Below are 23,704 nucleotides of genomic sequence, written 5' to 3' on the forward strand. Positions count from 1 at the left end.
CAACTAATTAAACGTTTTTTTAACCTGCAATATTTAATTAATTTAATATAATAACTTAGTGTGTACTGTTGTAACTATGATGGCAAACGTATAGTTCTTGACTTTACCACGACTATGTGACCTCCTCCTGGAGCCAAAGCTGGATGCACCCTTGTATGAAAGGATATGATTGGGATTTCTACGTACATGTAGCGTCATTATCCCAATTCGTTTTATTATACCGAACTTTCAAAGTTCTAACAACTTATGATTCTTTAAATACGTTTTACGTTTCTATTAATCAATGTATATAATATGTATATTGGATGGTATACACGTATTATGTGTATACCAAATAGATGTCCAGTGGAACTGAGTACGATTTAGGGCAAAAATCGATGCCAACACCGATTGGTGTACAATGAATCAAACACCGACATGAACCAATCATAACAGTCAAATTCATATTAATAACAATAATCTATTTAAGTAGGTACGACTTCAAAAACACGTACACTTGTCTCCAATTTGCGACTAAGTACAATCTATTGTAGTGAAGATATTGTTCTTACTACTTTACCGTCTGGGTAAAAGGGATGCCGGTTTTCGATAGCCCAGAAGTCATATACGTCTGCAAACCAATAACAGAATCGTAATGGGTTTATTATATTGAACCACGGACGACAAGGCACAAAGCGACCCGGCAGTGCAGCCAACTCAAGTATCGTAGGTGGAAACAAATCAGGAAATTAATATCCATAATTCATAAATACCACTAGCTAAGCAATTAGGTACAGATACAATTAAAATAATAAAATTTGCATACGGAATTTCCGTGTATATATAAATTGTTTTAAATTGTCATATTCTACCGATATCAACGTCATTGATATCGGTAGAATATATCGTCAATATATATTGAAAAGGCTTTTGCAAGTTTTGTGATGTTTCTATGATTTAATTAAGTTCGAAATGATTTCAAATCGTGTTGATTGAGCTCGTGATGACGGCACATGTCAGACTTGTAGTTCAGAAATTTATGTGTTGCATAGCTATTTGGCACTTTATCCATACATTGTGAAACAGGCTCTAATTATATTATGTTAAAATAAAAAAAAGCGGACACTATTTTGAACGTGTAAAAAACTGTTATATCCAATGAGGTATTACTATATAAAAGGTAATAATCACTATGATATCATAGTGCCGTCATCATAATGATGATTGATCTCTCGACAAGTCCAAGAGCTAAGTTTATTATTATTTTTATTTAGTACGACATTTCAATGTCATTTTTGATAGCTTTGATTCAGTAAATTATTGAGCGAAACGAACTTGTAAACAAATATAAAGTATATAGTACTTTATTCATGTAACTAAATATAACAAGAAAATATTCAATTACAATTTTCTTAACCTACATTGTAATAATAAAATAAATAAAAATTACTATAACAAATTTCATTTTCAAAAAATGTTTCGTCCGTGAGGCAGTGTACCTTTTTATTTGTTACTTATTCGTTGAAGGATAATTAATTTATTAAACTTTAGTATGAAAGGGCAGTGTTGGCCTAGTGGCATCAGCGTGCGACTGTCATACCTGAGGTCGCAGGTTGAATCCTCGGCTGTGTACCAATGGACTTTCTTTCTATGTGGCATTTAACATTTGCTCGAACGGTGAAGGAAAACATCGTGAGAAAACCGACATGTCTTAGACCCAAAAAGTCGACGCTAGTGTCGTCGTCGATAGTGGCGCTACGACCTCTTTAGGTCTTGGCCTCAGATATCTGAATCTGTTCCATGATCATTTTTAAATCTAATAGGCACGTAGGTGATCAGCCTCCAGACATGTCATGTCTAAGACATGTCGGTTTCCTCTACCGTTCGAGCAAATGTTAAATGCGCACATAGAAAGAAAGTCAGTCCATTGGTGCACAGCCGGGGATCGAAACTACGACCTCAGGTATGAGAGTCGCACGCTGATGCCACTAGGCCAACGCTACTCTTAAAGTTTTAGTAATAATAAAGTGACTTTTATTATTTACAGAGGCTGTCAATAAAAAAATATCTCCTATACTTGAACTAAAACCTTCACAATTGCCAATGATTAATGTTGAACTTTCGCACGATACCGACAATAGAACTGAAACTACATCAATTGTTCGCGTAATAATAAATTAGAGTTAATTGGTATTATGTCTGTCTATAATAATAAAACTTTATTATATTATAAGAGGTAAATGGGCAAGAGGCTTACCTGATGATAAGTGATACCGCCATTGACATTCACATTGCCAGAAGGCTCGCAAGTGCGTTGTCGGCCTTTCAAGAATTGGTATAGTTGTGCAAATCGCTAGTAGTAACTACAATTATTCCGTGATACATGTTCAATACATTTTTTAAATAAAAGTAGTCTTATTGTTACATTTAGTCTCGCAAAAGTCGTATAATACTGTATGTGTATCATTGTCTGTGTTACTTTTACAAACCTCAAACTCTGAGATTCATGTCAATATATGTACTTAGTAAGCGTCTGCAAAATCAAAATAATAATATTAATAATTCGGTTACCACAATTTTAAAGCGTTTTGTGAGTGTATATCTGTTTGTGTGTGGTGGTACTCCGCAAAAACTGCGTTAAATAACTCTGTTGTGGAACGACTCTCAGAGGTGTGTGGAATTTCGTATTCTGCCTTGATGTCTCATGCTTGTGCATGCATGATGATGTCTTGAAATTTGCTGTCAGTTCACAAATCTAGCATGAATGCTAGATTTCTGAACTAAATGCTTGGGCAGAAAGGCGAAGAAACTATCGTTTCTCGTTTTACAACATTGTAAAAAGCTAATAAATATGATTCAATTAAACTTTTGGACTGAAAGAACCCCGTGAAATCGAGTGGTTTTCCCAAATTATACATTTTCTGTAATAAGCAATATATACATACTTTATGCTCAATACGAAAAAGACTTTTAATGAATATATGTTTTTCAGATGCGAATCTCTTTCCCTAAACGGCACTTATTACTGCGAGTGGGGCTACAATGGCCTTGGGATAGACTACCAGGTTTTAGCTGGCCCTGCCTTCATGGCTGTCTTCACGGTTGTGGGTGTCATATTGGGCGTGGTCGCTGACAAGTAAGTTCGAAATTTAAATATTAGAAACGCAGCGGAAATGCTTTGTGTTTTTAACTATTGTATACAAATGAGACCAATATCAAGTGTATTAGGACTTGAATAGCAGCCTGAGGCATATTTGGAAATGAACGGAAGCACATACATAAAAGCTTAATAATATACAAATTGTATAATATATAGCAATCAAATCAAAGTCAAAAATCATTTATTCTAAAAAAATAAACACAATGTACACTTATAAACGTCTAAAAATAAATATTCATTGAATGCTTCTAACTTTACATTTACTGCCAGTTCTCAAATAGGGGCGTAGAACGGAAGAGAAGAACTGGCAATTAACTCTGCGCCACTCTTTTTAATTGCCAAGTTTTTTTGGAATTGGAATAAATGATTTGACTTTGATTTTGAAGACTATTGTGTCACGAACTTTCGCCTTTAATTCAAAGTCGTGCACAAGTAAATTAAAATTGTATCTGTAAACATTTGGTACAGTAATAAATCAAATGATTGATCTCTTTTTTAAATCTGACCCTGTCTTAATTGCCTTCAATTTAATAGCGAGCTTTCAATCAAGTCCTGTCGCTTAGAAGGGTATTGCAAATAAAGACATAATAAAATTAATGAAACCTTTTTACAGATTGTAAATTAATAAATATATGTTTTATTGCTGCTGCACTGTTTTTTAAATAAACAAAAAACTGGTAACCTTTTTTTGAAAAACCCCTAGTACGGGCCTGGTATAATGTGATAGTCCATCTGTACTATGCAAGTACAGATGGCCTATCATACATACATACATGTCAGCATTCTGAATACACCGTCAACTTTTCAAACAAGCGGGTGTTAATAACGCACATTGACAAAAAGTCGATTGATAGCACAGATGGGGTTCCACTACCTGAAAGATGAAAGTCAAATATCAAAGCCAATAGACTAATAATAATCTCAAATATTAAAAAAAAGGCCGTAAAATGTAGTTTAGTTGTTTTTTTATCTCAAAGGTTTTATAATAAAGGATAAATTATACCTACAATAAACAATACATACACATCGAAACGTCCATATCAGATTACAATAACAAATTCATTACATACACACATTTTGTTTATACGAAGATATAGTTTTTGAAAAGAGCGAATGCTACCAATTATGTAAATACAATTTTGAGAAATTACACAAATTAATTGATTAATACTGTCGCTATATTCGTTGAATAAATCTAAAAAAAAAATCATATCACAATGATTCATTCCCACATTTTATCTCCCAGGTACAACCGAGCAAGAATTTTATCAGTGTGTACTGTGGTCTTCGTGGTCGCTATTCTGATGATGGGCAGTGTAAATGAATACTGGCATCTAGTGATACTTCGGATGATAATGGCGGCTGGTGAATCAGGCTGCAACCCTCTAGCGACTGGTATTTTGACGGATCTCTTCCCCGAACACCAGAGGGCTCTGGTACTGTCTATATTCAACTGGGGTATCTATGGAGGATATGGTATCGCATTTCCGGTTGGCAGATACGTTCCAATTTTGAATGCTTGGGGACTGGTAAGTGTTATTTTGTGTTATATCTTTAGAAAATAAATTTTAAAAAGTCAATTGTTTTTGGATTGTTGTTAGGATCTGTGATTAATTCCTTTTTAAAAATAAACTTTGAAGTACGGGTAATAAATATTGAAAGGTTTTGATAAAATTTACAGAGCTGGCGACTATGCTACTACAGTGCTGGTATTGTGGGTCTGGTAATTGCTGCTCTTACATTACTCACTCTTCGCGAACCGGAAAGGACTACTATCGGAGAAGAAGGTGAATATACAACTTATGCAATACGAAAACATTAAAAAAAATACTGTTCTTTTTTTTAAAAGGCATTTATAAAAACGCTTTTTCATAAATCAACTACGATGCAGTGTTTTAACAAAAGTACACCCGTTTATTTTTACCAAAGGGTCAATACAATTTGATTGAAAGAGACAAAAGACGAAAGAGTACATTAATTAAAAGAATACAATTGGTAACCACTAGTTTATAAGTAAGATCATTGTTTTCAGGTACAGGAAAACCTACAGACGGTGTAGAGTCTGGCAAGAAGATGCCCCAAGTTACCATCTGGCACGTGATTGCTCAACCTAGAATTATCCTGCTCTGTCTGGCTGCATCTATCAGGCATTGCGGTATGTACACCTTTTAAGTCTTTGCTTAATTGTAAAATTGTTCATATAGTTAATAAAAAGAGATCAGACATGCAGGACTACATCCCTAAATAATAATCGTATCTTGATGGAAATGAGTAAACTAATGGGCACATTTCTTACTAAACGTACGTATTAAAATTTATTACAAGTGTTAGTCGATTGCTAACATTTGGTTTGCACATATATATATATGTAACTAATAAACGAATATATAGGATACTAGCTGCCCCCGCAAACTTTACCGAGCCTACTTGTTTTGTACACACCAAAATGGAATTTCCAATTTCCTATGTTATCCCAGAGAATTCGGTTTTCCGGAATGAAATCTTTTTAGGTTGTTCTGTGAATTTTTCTCTGTATAAACCTTAGCAAGCTTAAATATGTTTTAATAAAAATTGCAATCGTTTTTTCCATCCCATTATCGCGGCAGACCAACCCTAATAAAACATAAATTACAGGTGGTATGACCTTCGCATACAATGCAGACCTGTACTACCGAGACTACTTCCCTGACGTAGACTTGGGTTGGTGGCTGTTCGCTGTCACTGTAGGCATTGGATCCGTAGGAGTCGTTGTTGGGGGAGTTATTTCTGATAAGTAAGTGCTATATTTTATTAAAATATATAATTAAATCATGTAGTTTCTAACAGTATTCTTTTTATTTAATAGAAGGTAGTACTGCTAGTGATAGGGTGGACTAGTGGCTTTAGCAATGAAATAAAACGTTAGTAATACTTGTAACATTGTGTTTTATAAGAGAAAATATATAATCAATCTATAAATGACAACGCACATCAAAAGAAAAGAAAGCATAATCCAAAATTTAAATGTATCATAAACAATTATATGTGGATATCACCTTTAAACTAGCTAGGAGATATCTGATAACTATAGTTAGCTCGTTCGGTTGACAGAATCTTACTTAATTTGTCAGCATCACGGAACCAATTCGCTCATAGCCTTAGGGCCGATTGCAAATTACCACACAAAAAAAAATTTAAAGTGAAATTCTGAAGCGATATATCGCTTTACAGTAAAAATTGTCATAATCATCTTTATGTATATATTATTACTTATTCTGGCAAGGCAATTTTACCGCATTCCACTACGGATATCCATGGGCTGCTGACAATGATATCGTTCTTGTTGTGTAAAAAATAAAATATAGATATATTTATATGATGCGATTTAAACAATTCTTTTATCATACCCTATATATTTTAAAAATAATACCATTACATTAATGTATTACAGGTTTGTATCTCGTATGGGTGTTCGTTCGCGAGTGTTAGTATTGGCTGTCTCACAATTAATTGCTACGTTACCAGCCTTTGGATCTGTTATCTTTGGTCCTCTGTGGGCTATGATCACGCTGGCCTTCTCCTATTTCTTCGGTACGTATATTTAATTTATTGGAATATTATTATATTATTATATAAATTGAAATGGGCGGTAGGTACTTCACTGGATAGGCGGAAAAACAAATATTCGTTCAGAATAATATCCCTATAAGGCATAAATGTATTTTTGATTCGATATTTTTATGTTATACTTACTAAGTTGACTACTTATTAGAGAAGGAAAATGTACACAACTTTAATTAGATAATCTTTATTTTCAGCTGAAATGTGGTTCGGAATTGTATTCGCGATCTTAGTTGAGATCGTACCACTCTCTGTTCGATCTACAACAGTTGGAGTATTTCTCTTTGTAATGAACAATGTTGGTGGTAACTTGCCCATCCTGGTCGACCCTGTATCTAAGGCAATAGGCTACAGAGAGGCTGTCATGATCTTCTACGCTGGATTCTATGGCATTAGTAAGTTTAAAGAGAAATATAATTACAAAAGATATTCATTTGAAGTCGAAACATCGGGTCATTAACGTACTTTAATAAGTTCTATAAAGGTGCTATAAAGGTATATATCAATTACAGGTAGCATATTATTCTTCCTCACAATGTTCTTTATGGATGGAGCGGTGGAGAAACCAGAAGAGAAAACGAACGGTCTAGATAATTCCGCATACATTCAAGACGAAACTCGACACAGGCCCATACAAGATGCTAGGTTATAAACGATGAGTTCAACAAAGCGCCATCAGATGGCGTTTGCCTATTTATTTGTACTTGTGTCTGTGGCCCTACTATCTATGGAATGAAGTTCCATTTTGGCGCCAATTCGTGTCGTTCGAATTTGATATTTTGTTTAAACGTGCTAGTTAACCTCTGTCTTAACAATAATAAAATTAGTAATACATTTTTTTCTAATGTAAAATTGAGCAATTAAATTATTAGACAGGGTAGTATGGCTAATATAACGGATTACCTTCTAGAACTCGTAATGAACAATGAAGTGATATTGCACCGTTCCTTTATTTAGTTTTAAGATGTAGATAAGTAATGATTTGTATCTATTTATGTTGTTATATTTATTGTATTGAGTTGTAGCTCTCAATATTTACTCTGGCGACTACAAAACACACACAATTTAACCAGAAAATATGAGAAGGTAAAACTGTACCTAATGATTATGAAAGTTGATATTTACAATATAAAATTATTTCATTCTAAATAGGTATAAAAATCAATCAAAATCAAATCTATCATTTCTAATAGAATTGAGCAAAAATACTTAAATTACAGATATTTAATGAACCAATTTGATACATTAAAATACATATTGTACAATGTTTGAAATATGACTTAATGCCAGTTGCGTCTACCTACAAATTCGTCCTCATTCTATAATATGGAAAAGCAAATTTTATATACACCACATAAAAATTGATAAAACTATTGAGAATTAATCTCTAAAATGTTTTTTTTTTATTTTGATCACAATTTGTATTCTGTTATCTGGCAGCCTTGTTAGCCTGTCCTTCAACCAATTTAAAAAAAATTTAAAGTGTAACTTGATCCGCCTTATGGAAATCTACTTGTTTTATGACAAATGTTATATTTGTGATATTGTAAATATTTATTTGTTAAGATTTTTGTAAATAAATTAATTTGAATATTATTATAATTTTGTTTACTTTCTAAACATTCACATCTGCATATGTATAGAACAAAATATTTTACTATAATTGAAGTATAATGTGTAATGAAACAGTTATTAAACCACAACTACAAATTAAACATTTTATTCAGTAGAAATTAGAACACCTTTACCATTAGATTTATATTTAAAAACTTTTTCTTTTCTTCGGGACTTCCAACATTTAATTTCTTCTTTTGATAAAACATATTCCCCACTCACTGCAACTGATTTAATTACTTCTGAAAAATAAATTTAAAAACATCTTAAACTTGTATATACTCTAGCAATAGTGTTTATCAGGAAAATTTCTGTCTGTTCCTCTGAATGTTATTTTAAAGTAAACAAATTATTTGAATTTTTGTATGGTGAATTAATAATTACTTTTTTGTTTTTAAAATATTTGTATAATCTAAAAGTAAATCAGATATTATAAAGTATGTTTTAAAAATATTATATTTGGTATACTACCTTCATCGATTTCCACACATTCTTTTATTTGTTTCAACTTTTTTGCCTTTACATTATGATTTTCTGTAAATCTGTCCTCAGCTTCATGACAAGATAAATAGTCATCTGAATCCCTGAATAGTCTTACACCACCTTTAATTTTTCTTTTACTAAACAATACAAAATTCAGTATTATCATATATTACAGCTGTAACCTATGCAACAAATGCCATTTACATACATTACAGCTTACTGTTTTTTTTATGTAAGTACTTCTAATTCAACTGAATATTTATACCAATTTATCACTGAGATTACAACTACAAGAATCTGGCAATTGTTTCATAAATTTGATGACCATAATTAAGTTCTACCAAAAAACTGTAGATTACTAGGTACTGACCATATTTTATATATCTAGGACTTCCAAAGTTAAAAATTATTTTCTAATCAAAGCTCTAAGGCCTTTTTAAGCAGAATAAAAGTAACAAAAAATATCTTACTTTGTTGATATTAAATTATTTTTAAATGTAAGGAATACTTGAAAGCAAGACAGATACCCATTTATAACAATTTCACAATATAAAACATTCAACATAGTAATACTTAACTTGAAACACAGAAATTATTATAACTGATAAGAAATCAAAACAAGAATTATTCAATCTTGCTTACTTGGTACTTACATTTTTTTTGGTTCTATGTCAACAAATTCAACACATTGGTTAATTATGGAGGAAATTTTCTTGCCAATCTTTAATTGTAACTCTTTAGGGACTTTCACATCATTATAATGCGTTGATTCTGCTAAATATCTCTCCGATTTTTTCTTAATTTCTGAAACATTAATGAATTTGTCAAGTAATTTTTTGATCAGGACTAAACCAAATTAAAATATCGTAATTTATGTTCTATTGCTATTTATGACACACATGAAGAAATAAATTAAAAGTTAGATAGGAATGTACCTGGTGCGTTGTTTCTTATTTCGGACCTATTGTATGACAGGTTTATATCGTTGGTGAAACTTGTATCTACAACATCTTTAAACCGGGATAAATCTTCCTCTTCTGAAGAATCTGACGCGGACATTGTGCCTATTAATTAATTAGAAACTATTTAATAATATTACTCAATTATTTACTTATTGCTAACGATGCATACACGATGCCATGCTCAATTCAAACTTCAATCAAACTCAGCTGACACTGTAAATTGTAAATTTTAGTGACAGCTGAGGGTCACTGTAGCAGTAAACTTTTCTGCTTTCGTTACGTCACTTTACATTCTACAATATTTAATAAATTGAAAAAAAAAATCTATAATATTTACTACTGTAAATTGTCAACTTCAAAGTTCAAACAATTTTAAAATAAATAAGTGTGCAAACTGGTTATAGTTTTAGCTAATTATAAGAGCGTACAAGTATTACAGTAAAATTTCATGTAGAATTATTGTTGGTAAAGAATGGCAGAATATACAAAACCACCTCTTGATAAAGATTTAGTGAACTTTTCGCAAAAAAATGATTACGATTCACTCGCAAAGTATCTCATTGGAAACATTTATAGATATCGTGAAAATATAATAATTCCAAGAGTGTTAGGTCCTGTTATTATTAAAACAAATGAGGAGAAAATGATTGAATCCACAATCGAAAGTTGCCCCTTTAAATCATTGACCAGTTGCATTATAGGTTAGTAACATTATTATGTGTATATTCTTACTGAGGTAGTTTTTAAAATGTTATATTTAAGATATATAATAAGATGCTTTGTATCAACTGTTGAATTTAATTTCAAATACATAACACTATTGATAGACAAATTATGTGTTATATATAGTAAAATTAAAGGTACTTAAAGTTTAATTTTACTATAATTTAAGTTAATCTAGGAAGAAATAACATTGCTGTACAAAATAATTATTGCAGGATATGGTCTTGGTCTTGCTGTTGGTTTGTTTACATCCTCTCTTATGCCAAACATGACTGATCCAATGGCACAACAGAACCAGACTGCAAGAGAAATTCTAAGAGAAATGAAAACATCAATGTTAAGTTATGCTAAGAATTTTGCAATACTAGGAGCAGTTTTCTCTGGAGTAGAATGTAGTATTGAGTCAGCTAGAGGAAAGTCAGACTGGAAAAATGGAACATATGCTGGTGGTGTAACGGGAGGTCTGATTGGGTTAAGGGGTAGGTTTATAAAAATATATATTTTTATGTTTTAAGAATAACAGGGATAATAATAATTAAGCCTCATTTATTGCTTGAAAAAATTATAAAATAAAATTTACAAATTTTACACACAAAATAACATTATACACACATAACTACGGCCTACCCATTTCCACTTAAGTTTTTTGCAATGGGATAGTGCATCAATAACCTTTGTATTGTTTCTTATTTGTGTTCTTCTAATCCTTCAACCTTTTCACTCTATTCAATTTAAGTACACAGCATTCCATTTCTTGTTGCCAAGTTGTTATTTTTCAATGAGTGTTTGTGTCATATATCCATGATAGGCTACCGTAAGAAAGACATACATGTGTCTAAGACTTTTTTCTTTAAGTATATTATTCTCTGCCTTCAGTACTTCTTTGCAGGAAGGAATAACAGGGATTTTGTTTTAATTATAGGTACTCTCCAAATAGAATAAAAAATAATTTATATTATCATTGACCTAACCTGATAATATTTCAGGTGGCTTAAGGGCTGGGGTGTTTGGTGCTGCTGGCTTTGCAGCATTTTCTACTGTAATAGATTACTATATGCATCAACGCTGAATTGTTATTCTTATTTTTTAACTAGGACATGTTAATAAATTAAATTAGTTATCAAATTTATATAAATATTTTATTCATAGAAATATCGACCTTAAGAGTTACTACCTATAGTAACATACTATATATACATATAAATAGCACTAGAACCTTTTATTTCTAGTCCTCAGATTTCTGTATCTGGTGCGCGATAATTTTTAAGTCGATGATCAACCTTCTGGGCCTGTCACACTGTCGACTTTCCTGGGTCTACGGCATGGCAGTTTCTTTACGATGTTTTCCTTCACCGTACGAACGAGCGTTAACTGCGCACACAGCAAGACCATTAGTGTATAGCCTTTGATCGAACCTTCGACCCCAAAGATAAGAGTCGCATATGAAATGGGTCCGCTAACACTGCTCTTAGTTAAAAAATATACTTATAAAATAATATTGATATAGTTAATGGAATGAACAAATAATAATAATTAGCAATTTTATTGTACATTATGCCATCCTGCATCTGTGGTTAATTGAACAATACAATGACAGTAACACAAATGTATGTCACTTTATCTGTGGCAGGCGCAGACGCGCTAGAGATGGGCGGGCGGTATAATATAAAAAAATAACGATCAAAAACGGAAAACGTATTCAGTGCAGTGTATTAAGTATTTATTTTATCGTTTATGAATTAAATATTGATAACTACTTTATGTAATGAATTAAAAGGTGCATATTTTGCTACTCTATTTTACACATTTATAAGATTAATTCCTTATTTGCGTAATAAAACTGTAAAACACAAAAATGAAGGATCCCTTTGTTACCGACTCCTATATTGATTCGCCTACACGGGACAATTTAAAGCATATTGACGGGTGTTACAGTAAAAATATGTTTAAAAACAAATCCTTTATGAATTCTCGTCGTGCCTTACAATCTGGTGCAGATAAAATCTCAAGAACATTCAAGAATATGCGGAATACTTTTGGAGACTTGTCTCAGGTACGATGTAAACGGCATGTCGAATTTAATTTAATGTTTTAAAATTATTACTACTGGTATATAGTTAATTATATTCTTTTGTAACGAATGCTTCATTTTCAAATAATGTTACTAGTGATATGAAGTAGTTAGCAAAATACATAAATTAACATATTGAACCTTAAAGTTAAGGTCAGAGTTATAGTAGAAAAGTTCTGCACCTTTATTATAAAATATTATGGCAGTGTCTTTAACATGCTAGACTTATTAAACATTAGTTTATAAATTAAATTTCAGCATTTTAGACTGGGTGGAAGAAGGAGGCACCGATTAGCTGAAGCAACCTCACCATGCAGAACACCATGTACTCCGGTTACAAAGAAAAAACAGGTTATTTAAAATTATTAATGTCAAGTTTTATATCTGTGACTTATGCAGATATTAAGTGAATACTTTTGCCTGTAGATACCATTCATTTGAGTTCTGTTTCCTGTTTGATTATATATGAAGTAAACATAAATATATGTCCAAATAAGTTAAGTAAGTTTTAAGGGATATATATGTCACAGCTAACTAGCTTAATAAGCTGTTCAATTAACAGCTTTGCCTTTTATCTAAACAGTACCTATTAACTAAATATATTTAATAGGTACTGTTAATAATATATTTAAATATACATAGTTAAATATATTAGTGTTTTGTTACAGATCTTAGGCCGCAGTCCCACCAAACTATACAGTCCATTTGGTATTGAGACACCAAGGAGCAGGGACTTTAGGATGTCTCCATATATGCCTAACACACCAGAACACGAGTAAGTTTCTAAATTAATATAATTAATTAAATTATTTTCCGCAAATAGATGCACTAAATTAATAATATAGACTAACCTTAAAATTTTGAAATCCTAAAATTTGCGGTCCGGATGCAATAATAGGGGTTTAGCGCCACTGATTTATTTATATAGTAAACAGTTCTGGGGGTTTTTTATGATATATTTTATACCAAATTTTTATGATATATGATAGGCAACTTGGTAGATATACATTCTCCTTATTATAAATAGCCATAAAAATTTGGTTAACAGCAAATTACCGATGAGTGCACTAAGCCTGCAGCCGGATCATAACTAAGCACCCTGATATTTTGTAAAATACATTTTTGAAGGCTTTATGTTATTATGATTATTATTTTAGGATTTCACCAAAACGGCGCAAGGGAATCGCTCATTGGCACCTTTTGGGAAAGAAACCGAGAGCCCTTTTTCAGTAAGACATTTCCAACGCACAATTCCCACCGCTTAGTATTTACTATTTATTAGCTATATCCAAGATGTATGAATACGTGATTGGTGCTATGTGTGACTGAGACTGATGTGAAAAATATACCCATCTCATTCAAACCTCCTTCATTACCATATAGCTTGGCTGTTTTTTCTTAGCTAATTCCACGATCTTTGGATGGTATACATTTTTAGCAATTAAATATAAGATAACTCGCTATCTTAAAAGGCCGGCAACGCACTCGCGAGTCCTGTGGCAATTTAAGTATCTATGGGCGGCATTATCGCTTAACATTATTTGCCTGTTGTTAGGTAAAACAATAAATTCACATTTAATTAGTGTTTTGTTTTGTGTATTTTATTTACTAACGGTTTTTGCCAACGGCAGGCCAAATCAGTTAGTACAGTAAAATCAATAATTTTACCCGTACATACAGTACTAATATAAATTAATTTATTTGTAGACATAGTTGGGTATATTTTTTACTAGCGTGCTTACATTTAATTGTCATATCGTATGGTATGCCTTGGTGCAGTGATATTTACATAGCATATACTTATGTACAAACAAACATAGCTGCTCAATATTGTAACGGCTTGTAAATTAATATTTATTTGATCATGTTTAGACTCTTTACAATTTGTATGGAGAAACTTTAAGTACTTAAAAGAATACTTTTTTTAATTTAAATATAATTAGAATTTTAATTTTAACTTTAGTAGGATTACATTTCGTGTGTTCACATATAAGGCTTTTTTAAAATCATAGGTTATTCGAATTCGTATCTCAATTCTCAAGTCTGTATCTCGACTTGCGTGCTGTCAAATATGTCAAACGTCATACAGAAAAACAGCCTTTGACAATGGATTAGTTTGTGACAAATGATTGTGTTTGACGGTTTTAGAATACAGACAGAATTTAGTTTTCTAGAGAGTAGAGACTGCTGGTTGATTTGACAGTTATCTATCTATCTATATTTTAATTGAGAGAGATTTTAGATATAGCAAAATCTAGGATTTTTTTGCAAAAGTTATTAAATCTGTTTCAAATCACTCAAATCATCGTATGTGAGGAATAAATTTGCGTCTTAAAGAAGTTTAATCTAAATGTATTTAAGTGTGAATAAAACACTGCCCTAAAGAACAATAATTAATCATATCCAGTATTATATACGCCAAAACGCTTCGTGTATTGTAGTTTTAAGGTTTTCTACGCTTTTATGACAATATAAACTATGGTAAGTATTAAGGATTGTGTAGCTTAGGCCCAGTCTATTTAAACACGTATGGTAACTGTTACGAAACGTATAATGTCAGTAATCGTATAGTTAAATACTATTTTGAAGCTGAATCGGTTCAAATATAATACGTGTAGTAAAACTATACAGTTTGTATGATAAATACTATACTTCGAGAATTCAATCTCAGCTCCATCACATATATATGTGTATTAGAACTTTGTAGGTTCGATTTCACGCCAAAATGTTCTATTACGTCAACTGTTCGATTTCACGTATAGTTAAATCTGCGGCTAGAAGTATTTACGACCCGTAGCAGATACGAGTGAATCTTTGCATTGAGAAAGCAAGAGTAAGAATATTTGGTTCTATGATCTACGGAATGTATTATTTTGTCGATGAATCTGACGACAAGAAATGGCTTAAGTATACTTAGTAGATGACGTCAAAAATTAGTTATTCAAATACAAAATCATTATCCATTTAGTATTCTAGTATATACCAAATTGTGTTAACCTTTTGTGAACAATTGAAAAGCGTCAGGACATTTCAAGCCATAGAACTGAATATCGACTGATAACTTAGGTATTTCTAAAATTTGTATACAAATTACAATAAACAATTTATATGTATTGGCGTTGGTAAATCTGCAATTTAGTTCCCACATTTTCTATTAAGAGCAGAAATTCTATGCTATTGAAATCGGATTGAGACAACTCAACAAAACGCACAAAAAAATTACCTTCTAACATAGTTTTGGTGCCTCATTTCTCGTCGTCACTGTGAGAAATCTAAAATCAATTGTACGTCATTTTTAATTTATTGTTAAAATTTACATGTTTATAAACAATAATTTTAAGTTTAATTATAATTTGTTCACAATTCTCAAGCTCAATCGAATCCTACTTAAGAATATTTGTATTGTCCGACGCTACTGCTGTGTATTTAATAAATTTTTACATGTGTGTTTTTTTTTATAAAAGAAAAAATATATGAAAATACTTTATTTTCAAAATAACTTAATACGATTTTCAACAGGTTTTAAGCTCAAACTTTTATTGAGTCAAAACTAATGGCAAAAAATACTGCTTTTGTTTTTTGCATAGTTAAGATAATCTTGTGTCCTGTAAAAATTGAAATAAACTTTTGTTCAGACATTGCCATGAGTTTTTTGACTTACTATACATAATTTAAGTCGTTGATGTATTAATACTTTATGTATTAATATGTCGATGTATTAATAGGAACTTTTTTAATAGATAAAGCACTTTTGCTTGTTGCTAATCTATTAAAAATTGCCAGTTTATTTCAGTTAAGATTTACAACACAATAGTCTAATATAAACGATTATCTTAAATAAAAGATCTGCCTTCCAATGCGAAACAGACCAAAATGATGGAGAAACAATATGCAATGTTCTGGAGAATGACTTATCTGGGTTGCCATCTGTCCCTCTGTTATCTCAACGATTGTTTTGTCAAGCATACGATAATGTAATTCTTCGACAGCTCTCTTTTTAAAAACAATCGAAGTAGATCTCAACCTCACTCGTGAAAACTTACACAATTCTTCAAAACAATTTTAAGAGGCCGGCAACGCATTCGCACATCAGGTGAGCCTCCCGCCCGTTTGCATAAATAAAAAAAAAAACAAGTCTCGTTAAATATTACCAACCCCTTAGTTTTACTATGCAACCAAAACAACTCCGATGGCATACACGGAACTAACCGAAAGCTAATCGTTTCGCGTAGTTCCAAATACGCGCGAAGTTGTATGTGATACGAGTGGTGGATGAAAACGTATTACTTAATGGATTCCATTATTGAGGTATTTAAATTTATAAATTCTCGGTAAGAAAATATAAAGCTCTTAGACACTCTAAATATGCTTAAGCTAAGACTAGTTATCGCTTAATATGATATCATATTTAAATACCGTGCAAATTAAATTCAAGACGTAGGTACATCATTTGGCAACAAATGTGGAAAAAAACTTAGCTAAAAATCACTGGTACTTTATACTTCCTAGATCTCACTTTGCTCACAGGATTTAAATTTTTAGTAATAAAAGTAACAGTTTTTGTCCACTCTTTACCCCCATACCCAACAACCTATCTCAATCCATTTATGCCCAGCTGAGATTAATACAAATATTGATAAGTGTGCCAATAATCGACGGATTGTAATAGCCATTTGTCGATACAAGCTATCCATGGTAGGTCGGAGCGGTGTATATGAATATACATTTGTATGAAAATGACAGTTCAACTGTGCCATAGGATATTGGTTAGAGCTAAGGTTAAGATTTTAACTTACACCCGTTTTTAAAATATTAAAAAGGCTATTTGATATGTTTTAAACATAGACATGTATATTTGAATATTATTTGAACGGTTTTAAATACTTTATATTGATGATCAAATATGAGTGTAAAGAGCGAACAAATATTTTTTTTTATTTTATTTTTATAATTTTGGTCAAATGTTTAAAAATTGTTGAAGTTACATGTAAAAATAGGATCTTAAAAGAGATTCATATCATGTTAGTTAAATTATAAAATTGGAAATCTACTATACCCAAACTACTGCCGTCATCCAACACAAACCAAAATCATAACTAAAGGCACGATTCCGTAAGGCAAATGTCCTAGGTTTGATACACGAATTTATCTTGTCTTGCAAATTAAGAATAAGTACCACTCTACAGATATGTACTATAGCTACAACCTTTTTTTACATAAAGCATAATATACAATTTCAATTATCAAAAAAACAAGTAATTATATAAACATACAGTACCCGTACACTATGTAACAGTAGTTTAGTATGTTGAATGTTTACATTCTGAACAATGTGTAAATGTAAGATTTTATTTTGTATGATTATTTTATGAGAGCCTGAGCAACATGGGCGTATTTGGTACTAAACGCGACTACATAATATAATATACTAAATCCCTTTTTATACGTTTGTTATTGATACATTACTATAGGTACTTCTTCGCTATCGTTCCAAATACGCATAAATATGTAGGACCAAAGGAACGGCCATAGGGGTCATGACCTCATCTGAACAAGGAGTTTTGCTTAAAGATTAATAATTTTAATTTATTCATAAAACTTAAAAATATTCCGACAATTTCATTGTTCGTGTTAAGGCTACAGATAAAAAATTTAATGCCACAACAAAATTGAATTATCTATTCTGTCTATGCATTTTGATAAACTTTTCAAAGATAACAGAGACTGTTCATAGGTAACACCAGAGACTCAGATTTTCACCACAGAGTTATAAACAATTGTACCATACATTTACATATTAAGATCACTATACGGCCTTTTATTTTTCTTTGGAGGTATATTCTGAAACAATGGTAATAAACGATCATCAAATAAGGGCACATTCATTTCAAAAATTAGTAATTAATAATAATTAAGTTAATTCCGTTGCGCTATAAATACAAAATGAATATGTATTTGATTTCTTAAGCATAAAGAGAAGTAATGTGTTGTATGCACAGTGCATTGGGTTTTTTTTATTTATTTTGTATTTATAAAACATTGCCAACGAAAAATGATATATTAATAATGTTTTAAAATAAAAACTAAAGGAAAATTGATTTAAAAAAGTAAGGAGACCAACTATGAATATCCAGACCTAGATCGTTTATCAGGATATCGGTAAATTTTGGCCAAAACGTGTACTTCTGAGGGACAAATGGGATGCCCGAGGTAGGTATAGGGCACATTAAATTTAAATTGAATAAAAAGGTGGGGTCAATCAACCTAATCCTGTCTGTTATTCAAACTTAATTAAACCGGTTAATTTCGGTCAGAATCCATGTGAGCACTTGAAACAAAACGGTAGAGTTGTAAAAATATTTAGCAAAAAGTATGTATGTATATCATATAGTGATATACCTACAAACGTCAAAACTATTGTATAATGACTTTAATTTTTGAGTTCATTCATAAAAACTATATCACTCTTTTACTGATTTATCATATTTTTAAATGTTTTACTTAAAGGAAAAAATACAACATTAAATATGCATTATTTACGAAAGAGAATTACGTATTAAAAATATTATAAACAATACAATACATTAAAAATACAACTTCGTGAAGTTGAGATGGGTTGTAATGAAAATTGTAAGTATCTTTTTCTTATATTTGGTGTATATGTTGCAGCTTAGTAAGCCTTTTAATTAACAGCCTAGCCTTTTAACTAAACAGCGCCGTTTAATAAGCGACCTGAAAGATATCTTTAGAAGAAAAGACGTAGCGTTTGTAACAACATTTAATAAACTGGCTGGCGAATACTTAGGGCATTACTACGATCGTGTGACACAAAAATGGACATTCTTTATTCAAAAGTGTTCTTAAGTGTAGTGACACTAAGAGTACGCTAGTGTCACTACACTTCTTCCATACAATTTTTCATTAAACTTTGGAAAACATCATCAAATTTGTTGTTTGCTGACTTTTTGAAGTTATACTTCTTTAGGCGCGTTATGAAAAATTGATGAGAGTGAAATTTTACGATGCGCGCGCACCGTGACACAAAATTAACATAGTGAAGTTGCCCACTAAATCGCTCATTAAATTGAGGAAAAAATGCTACCAACAAAACAGAAATGGTACCTCTGTCAGTGGCGCATATTCACTGTGTATTTATATTTATCCACATGCTTTGAGTTTCTACATTTAAAACACGTGTTAAAACATTTTATTTCCATTATACAAGTGCGAATTGTATATGTGCGTCTTTAGTGCTAATAAAATCAAGTAATATAATGTCATCGATCCAAGTGATTTTCTAGCTATTTGATGATTTGGCTGAATATCATTCAGGCCGCTAGTTCATCGGCGCTGTTTAGTAAACAGCCTGTTAATTGAACGCCCGATTAAGCTTGGCTGCAACATATACCTACGTTCTTATATATTTCTTTTAATGTTCTTTATTCAACTCTGTTACGAAATGAGATAAAATGTTAAAAAAATCCTTATATCTTAATACATAAAGCACAGGAATAGCACAACTCATCCTACCTGTTGTGAGGTAAAACGTTGACTAATGAATGGTGGTATCTGTGGAGTTCCAGGTCTAAATGTTCTGGAGAATTGGTTAATAGGAGCCGGACTGCCCCAAATGAATTGAGGCCTATGCGGTTGAAATGCGTCTGGTTCCACATATTCATGTCTATCCTGTAAAGTACAATGCATTTAACCTCTTCAAAGGGAGATTTTTGACGCCCTTAGAGAATCAAAAAAACCATTAATGATTAAGTGTATGTTCAGAAATTTTTCCTAAGTTATATTAGGTTAGGTTAGGAGTTATAGTTATATTAGGAGACTTAATCAATCTATTGCAATCAGCAAAATTTTTTAATAGCTATGCAAGAAAATGTTTATCCAATTTTTAACTAAAAGAAGATAAAGAGAGTGATTCTTTGTACTTAGTAAAATGAAGTAAGGGATTTATAGAACTAAGCAGAATATTGATGCCTTTCAATAAATTAAAAAAAAATCTTACCAGATTGTCTTTGTTTGTAGTATCTGGAGAGCACCTGATGGCATTATCAGATATATTCCACACTGTATCACCATTATCTATTCTTGTGCACTGATTACTAGATGAGTCTCTTAACTTAATATATTCTTTATGCAACTGATTGTCAAATTTCAAAAGTTTTTGCTCAAAAACATTAATCAATGAATTACAAAACACTACCCTATCAGTCCTCTTCAATATTTCAATAACCGCTTGCGCTAAATCAGACGAATACGGCAAAATACACAACCTTTCTACAATCTGCAACACTGTCTCACTGTTAAAAGTCCTATTTCGTTGACACATTAATATTGCCAACTTCACAAACACTTCTTTAAATCTAGAGAAGTTTTGAGTTTGTCCTATTACTTCCAAAAACTTATCACACACATAAACACCTGGATTAAATTCGGAAATCAATAAGTCACTAATTTTACTCAAATCCACTTGATTCAAATATAACAACGTCCTTTCCACTATTTCAGTTAGCATTTGCTTTTCTTGGGTATGTTCAAAACTAATTAAAGCATGTAATGTTATTTTTACTACTATTCTATAATTTTTTCGACGAATTCCTTCATTTATATATACAAGTCCATATAACCTTAATAATTGAGCCTGATTACATACCATTTGAAATTCTTGTTGGAATTGTTTTTTAGTCAATTCAATTAACTTTTCACTTACAAAACGTTGTGTCGGAGTAGTGTGTGGGAAATGACAAATACTATTCTTGCAAATTTTCACTATGTTGAAAATGCAGAAGCCCTTAAAGACAGTACTTCTTATAAGTTTCAATGGTATGTCTGATCCTGGCAAGACTGGTGATAAAATGTGACTTTTTGTTGTTTTAGTAGTAAACTTGTTGTTGAGTTTAGTTTCAGGTTTAATATACTCAATTTTTTTACCAGAAATATCAGATAGTCCAAATGATGTTGAGTCGGCTTTTTGTTTCTCACAAACCTGAATACACTGTTTAAGTACTACTGGTTTTGGGATTTTGAAGATGCCAGTATCATCTCTAATATCAACAATAGGTTCATTCTTATCTACTTTAGAATTGTAAGACACTATAGAGTTAGTTTCAAAATTTGAAATGCTTTCAGCAAAAAGTGATATGGTGTCGTCATCATCATCATCGTTAGTATTATCAAAATTTTCTGGATCATAATCTGATCCTTCTATAACAGCTTCAGGTACTTGCTCTGTAACGTTTGGTTTGGGTGTGTTGTTTAATTTTTTCACATTTATTTGTAGTGATATTGATTCTTTATCAACATTATCACTACTTGAAGAAGCATCACTTCTAATTATTCCTCCAAATTTAATAATTTTTAATTCTTCTGTTTGTATATTTAAATTCAATTTTTTTTTCGAAAAGTCAACATTCTTTTCAACACTGAATCCAGTATATTGGTGTAACATTGATGTGTAGTGATCTAAGAAATGCAACGGGTCTAATTCCATCTCCTGAGAGGGGTCTCCACTCGGTGATGTATCTTGGCATAAAGCATCTGAACTAAGGTCAATATTATTCCCACAATTACTTTGTCCACTAGTATTAGAATTATTGTTATTTTCCAAAGATTTTTCAGACTTATCTCTTATATAACTGCTATTATCAATTACAAGTTTTTTAAGTTTTATAAATGGATTTTTTTTAAGATTATCAGATGGTAAAGCATCAAAACATTTAGTGGTTGTATTTATTGTTGGCATCTCTGAGTTAGTCTCATTTTCTATAGGAACTTCATCAGGTACATAGTCATTGACAAATGTTTTTACAATTTTAAGATCTTTAGGATTTACTTTACATTTTAATGTCAGAGGTTTAGATTTTACATCACTCTTTTCTTTTTTCTTTACTGAAAATAGATAACTTTATGATAAACTCAGTAATCACTTTTCAATTAAAGTTTTTTATGGAAGGATTAATACAATTTATTATACAAATTAATTTAGATAATGATAGCATTAGAAGTAAGCATCTACTGTTATTAAGAATAGAACCCACCATGTAATAACATTTAAGTATTCATTCACACAATATGCACAACAAAGGCACAATTATTGTAAAAGTATCAGATTGTTTTTAAAAACTCTGTCAGTATAATTTATACTCACCAGAGTAAATGTCTAACTTAGATAGAAATGTGTAATTAAATAATTTAAATTTATGAATAACAACTTACAAAATAAAGCATTTCAATTTAAGACAAACCTAATACTGAATTTATCTAAATTCTTCATTAAAATAATAAGCTACAAATATAATAATTTATTTAAAACATTCAATTCCTAGGAATAGTAAGTTTATTGCAAATCTAATGTATAATATAATTTAGATAAAACAAACCTTGAGCATTTCTTTTACGATTTCTGGCGACATTACTAGACTTAATGTCTAGTTTACGAGTAATTCTTCTTTTCTTATCAAGAGTTTGATTATTATTTGAAGAATTTATTTCAGTATTTTTACTGTCATTTGCTGCCTGTTCATTGTTAACAGCTTCAATTTTATTTTGGGTACCTTTTCTTTTTATGCCTCTGGTCACTGGTTTTATATCTGTTTTGCAGCTGATCACGATGTCGCCACCTAAATCATCTTGAAAAGCATTAATAGGCATTTCAAACTATAAGATAAATCAATAACTAATACTATTTATTGACAATTAAATTACAAAAGTAATAATTCTACATCTTTCGAAAATATATTGTCAATGTGCCTACCCTTGCAAACTTTGCTTGAATTTTTGACTATACATTTTCTCCGTAGCCGAGTTAGTTTTTGCTCACCAGAAATCAACCCGGTGGAAGTTTTTTTCTTAGGAGACATTTGGGTATCATTCAATATAATTTAATATATAATATTATTCTCGTCAATAAACGCCTCAAAAAAATTTTTAACAGACTGCAAACTGTAAATAAAAATTCAACTTTCAAATGATAAAATATGATAATTGGCACATCTATATTCTGTAGTCTGTACTCTACTCAAAACTCAAATGGCCATAGTCAATTTTTTTTTCAATGTATCCATAATGGAAAAGGCAAAGGACTTTAGCCATAGTCAATACCTG

At 31.2% G+C, this 23,704-nt stretch overlaps 5 protein-coding genes across 8 annotated transcripts in view; 3 read left to right on the forward strand and 2 right to left on the reverse strand.

Annotated features, from left to right (window-relative positions):
• Positions 1-8,329, forward strand: part of LOC111002394 (probable 4-methylmuconolactone transporter) — a 29,262-nt gene extending 20,933 nt beyond the window's left edge. The window contains exons 4-11 of the mRNA XM_045630971.1: positions 2,972-3,115; positions 4,386-4,668; positions 4,821-4,926; positions 5,172-5,294; positions 5,774-5,912; positions 6,570-6,709; positions 6,937-7,134; positions 7,252-8,329. Of these exons, the coding sequence (XP_045486927.1) occupies positions 2,972-3,115; positions 4,386-4,668; positions 4,821-4,926; positions 5,172-5,294; positions 5,774-5,912; positions 6,570-6,709; positions 6,937-7,134; positions 7,252-7,391 (1,273 nt within the window). The 3' untranslated portion in view covers positions 7,392-8,329. The remainder of the gene's footprint in view (positions 1-2,971; positions 3,116-4,385; positions 4,669-4,820; positions 4,927-5,171; positions 5,295-5,773; positions 5,913-6,569; positions 6,710-6,936; positions 7,135-7,251) is intronic.
• A 114-nt stretch (positions 8,330-8,443) lies between these two features.
• On the reverse strand, positions 8,444-10,018 carry LOC111002078. 2 transcript variants are annotated; one of them, XM_045630972.1, is made up of 4 exons: positions 9,772-10,018; positions 9,490-9,640; positions 8,825-8,973; positions 8,444-8,592 (listed from the first exon to the last, which is right to left on the reverse strand). In XM_045630972.1, the coding sequence occupies exons 1-4, from the start codon at positions 9,893-9,895 to the stop codon at positions 8,459-8,461; spliced, it is 558 nt and encodes a 185-aa protein (XP_045486928.1). In that variant the 5' UTR covers positions 9,896-10,018; the 3' UTR covers positions 8,444-8,458. The 2 variants fall into 2 exon arrangements, with proteins under 2 accessions (XP_045486928.1, XP_022127872.2); XM_022272180.2 differs by having other exon boundaries at positions 8,444-8,595; positions 9,772-10,011.
• A 123-nt stretch (positions 10,019-10,141) lies between these two features.
• On the forward strand, positions 10,142-11,663 carry LOC111002075 (mitochondrial import inner membrane translocase subunit Tim22). The gene is made up of 3 exons (XM_022272177.2): positions 10,142-10,499; positions 10,737-11,000; positions 11,508-11,663. The coding sequence occupies exons 1-3, from the start codon at positions 10,271-10,273 to the stop codon at positions 11,588-11,590; spliced, it is 576 nt and encodes a 191-aa protein (XP_022127869.2). The 5' UTR covers positions 10,142-10,270; the 3' UTR covers positions 11,591-11,663.
• Positions 11,664-12,027: 364 nt separating this feature from the next.
• On the forward strand, positions 12,028-16,038 carry LOC111002076. The gene is made up of 4 exons (XM_022272178.2): positions 12,028-12,574; positions 12,851-12,943; positions 13,261-13,367; positions 13,750-16,038. The coding sequence occupies exons 1-4, from the start codon at positions 12,377-12,379 to the stop codon at positions 13,823-13,825; spliced, it is 474 nt and encodes a 157-aa protein (XP_022127870.2). The 5' UTR covers positions 12,028-12,376; the 3' UTR covers positions 13,826-16,038.
• A 24-nt stretch (positions 16,039-16,062) lies between these two features.
• LOC111002079 lies at positions 16,063-23,554 on the reverse strand. Of its 3 annotated transcripts, none has more exons than XM_022272183.2 (5): positions 23,421-23,554; positions 22,981-23,220; positions 20,607-22,489; positions 20,123-20,278; positions 16,063-18,433 (listed from the first exon to the last, which is right to left on the reverse strand). In XM_022272183.2, exons 1-5 carry the CDS (start codon positions 23,458-23,460, stop codon positions 18,383-18,385), a joined length of 2,370 nt encoding a protein of 789 aa, XP_022127875.2. In that variant the 5' UTR covers positions 23,461-23,554; the 3' UTR covers positions 16,063-18,382. The 3 variants fall into 3 exon arrangements, with proteins under 3 accessions (XP_022127875.2, XP_022127874.2, XP_022127873.2); XM_022272182.2 differs by having other exon boundaries at positions 23,355-23,554; XM_022272181.2 differs by having other exon boundaries at positions 22,981-23,229; positions 23,355-23,554.
• Between the last annotated feature and the right edge of the window lie 150 nt (positions 23,555-23,704).

Source organism: Pieris rapae, chromosome 14 (genome assembly GCF_905147795.1).
Source record: "Pieris rapae chromosome 14, ilPieRapa1.1, whole genome shotgun sequence".
Lineage (NCBI taxonomy): Eukaryota > Metazoa > Arthropoda > Insecta > Lepidoptera > Pieridae > Pieris > Pieris rapae.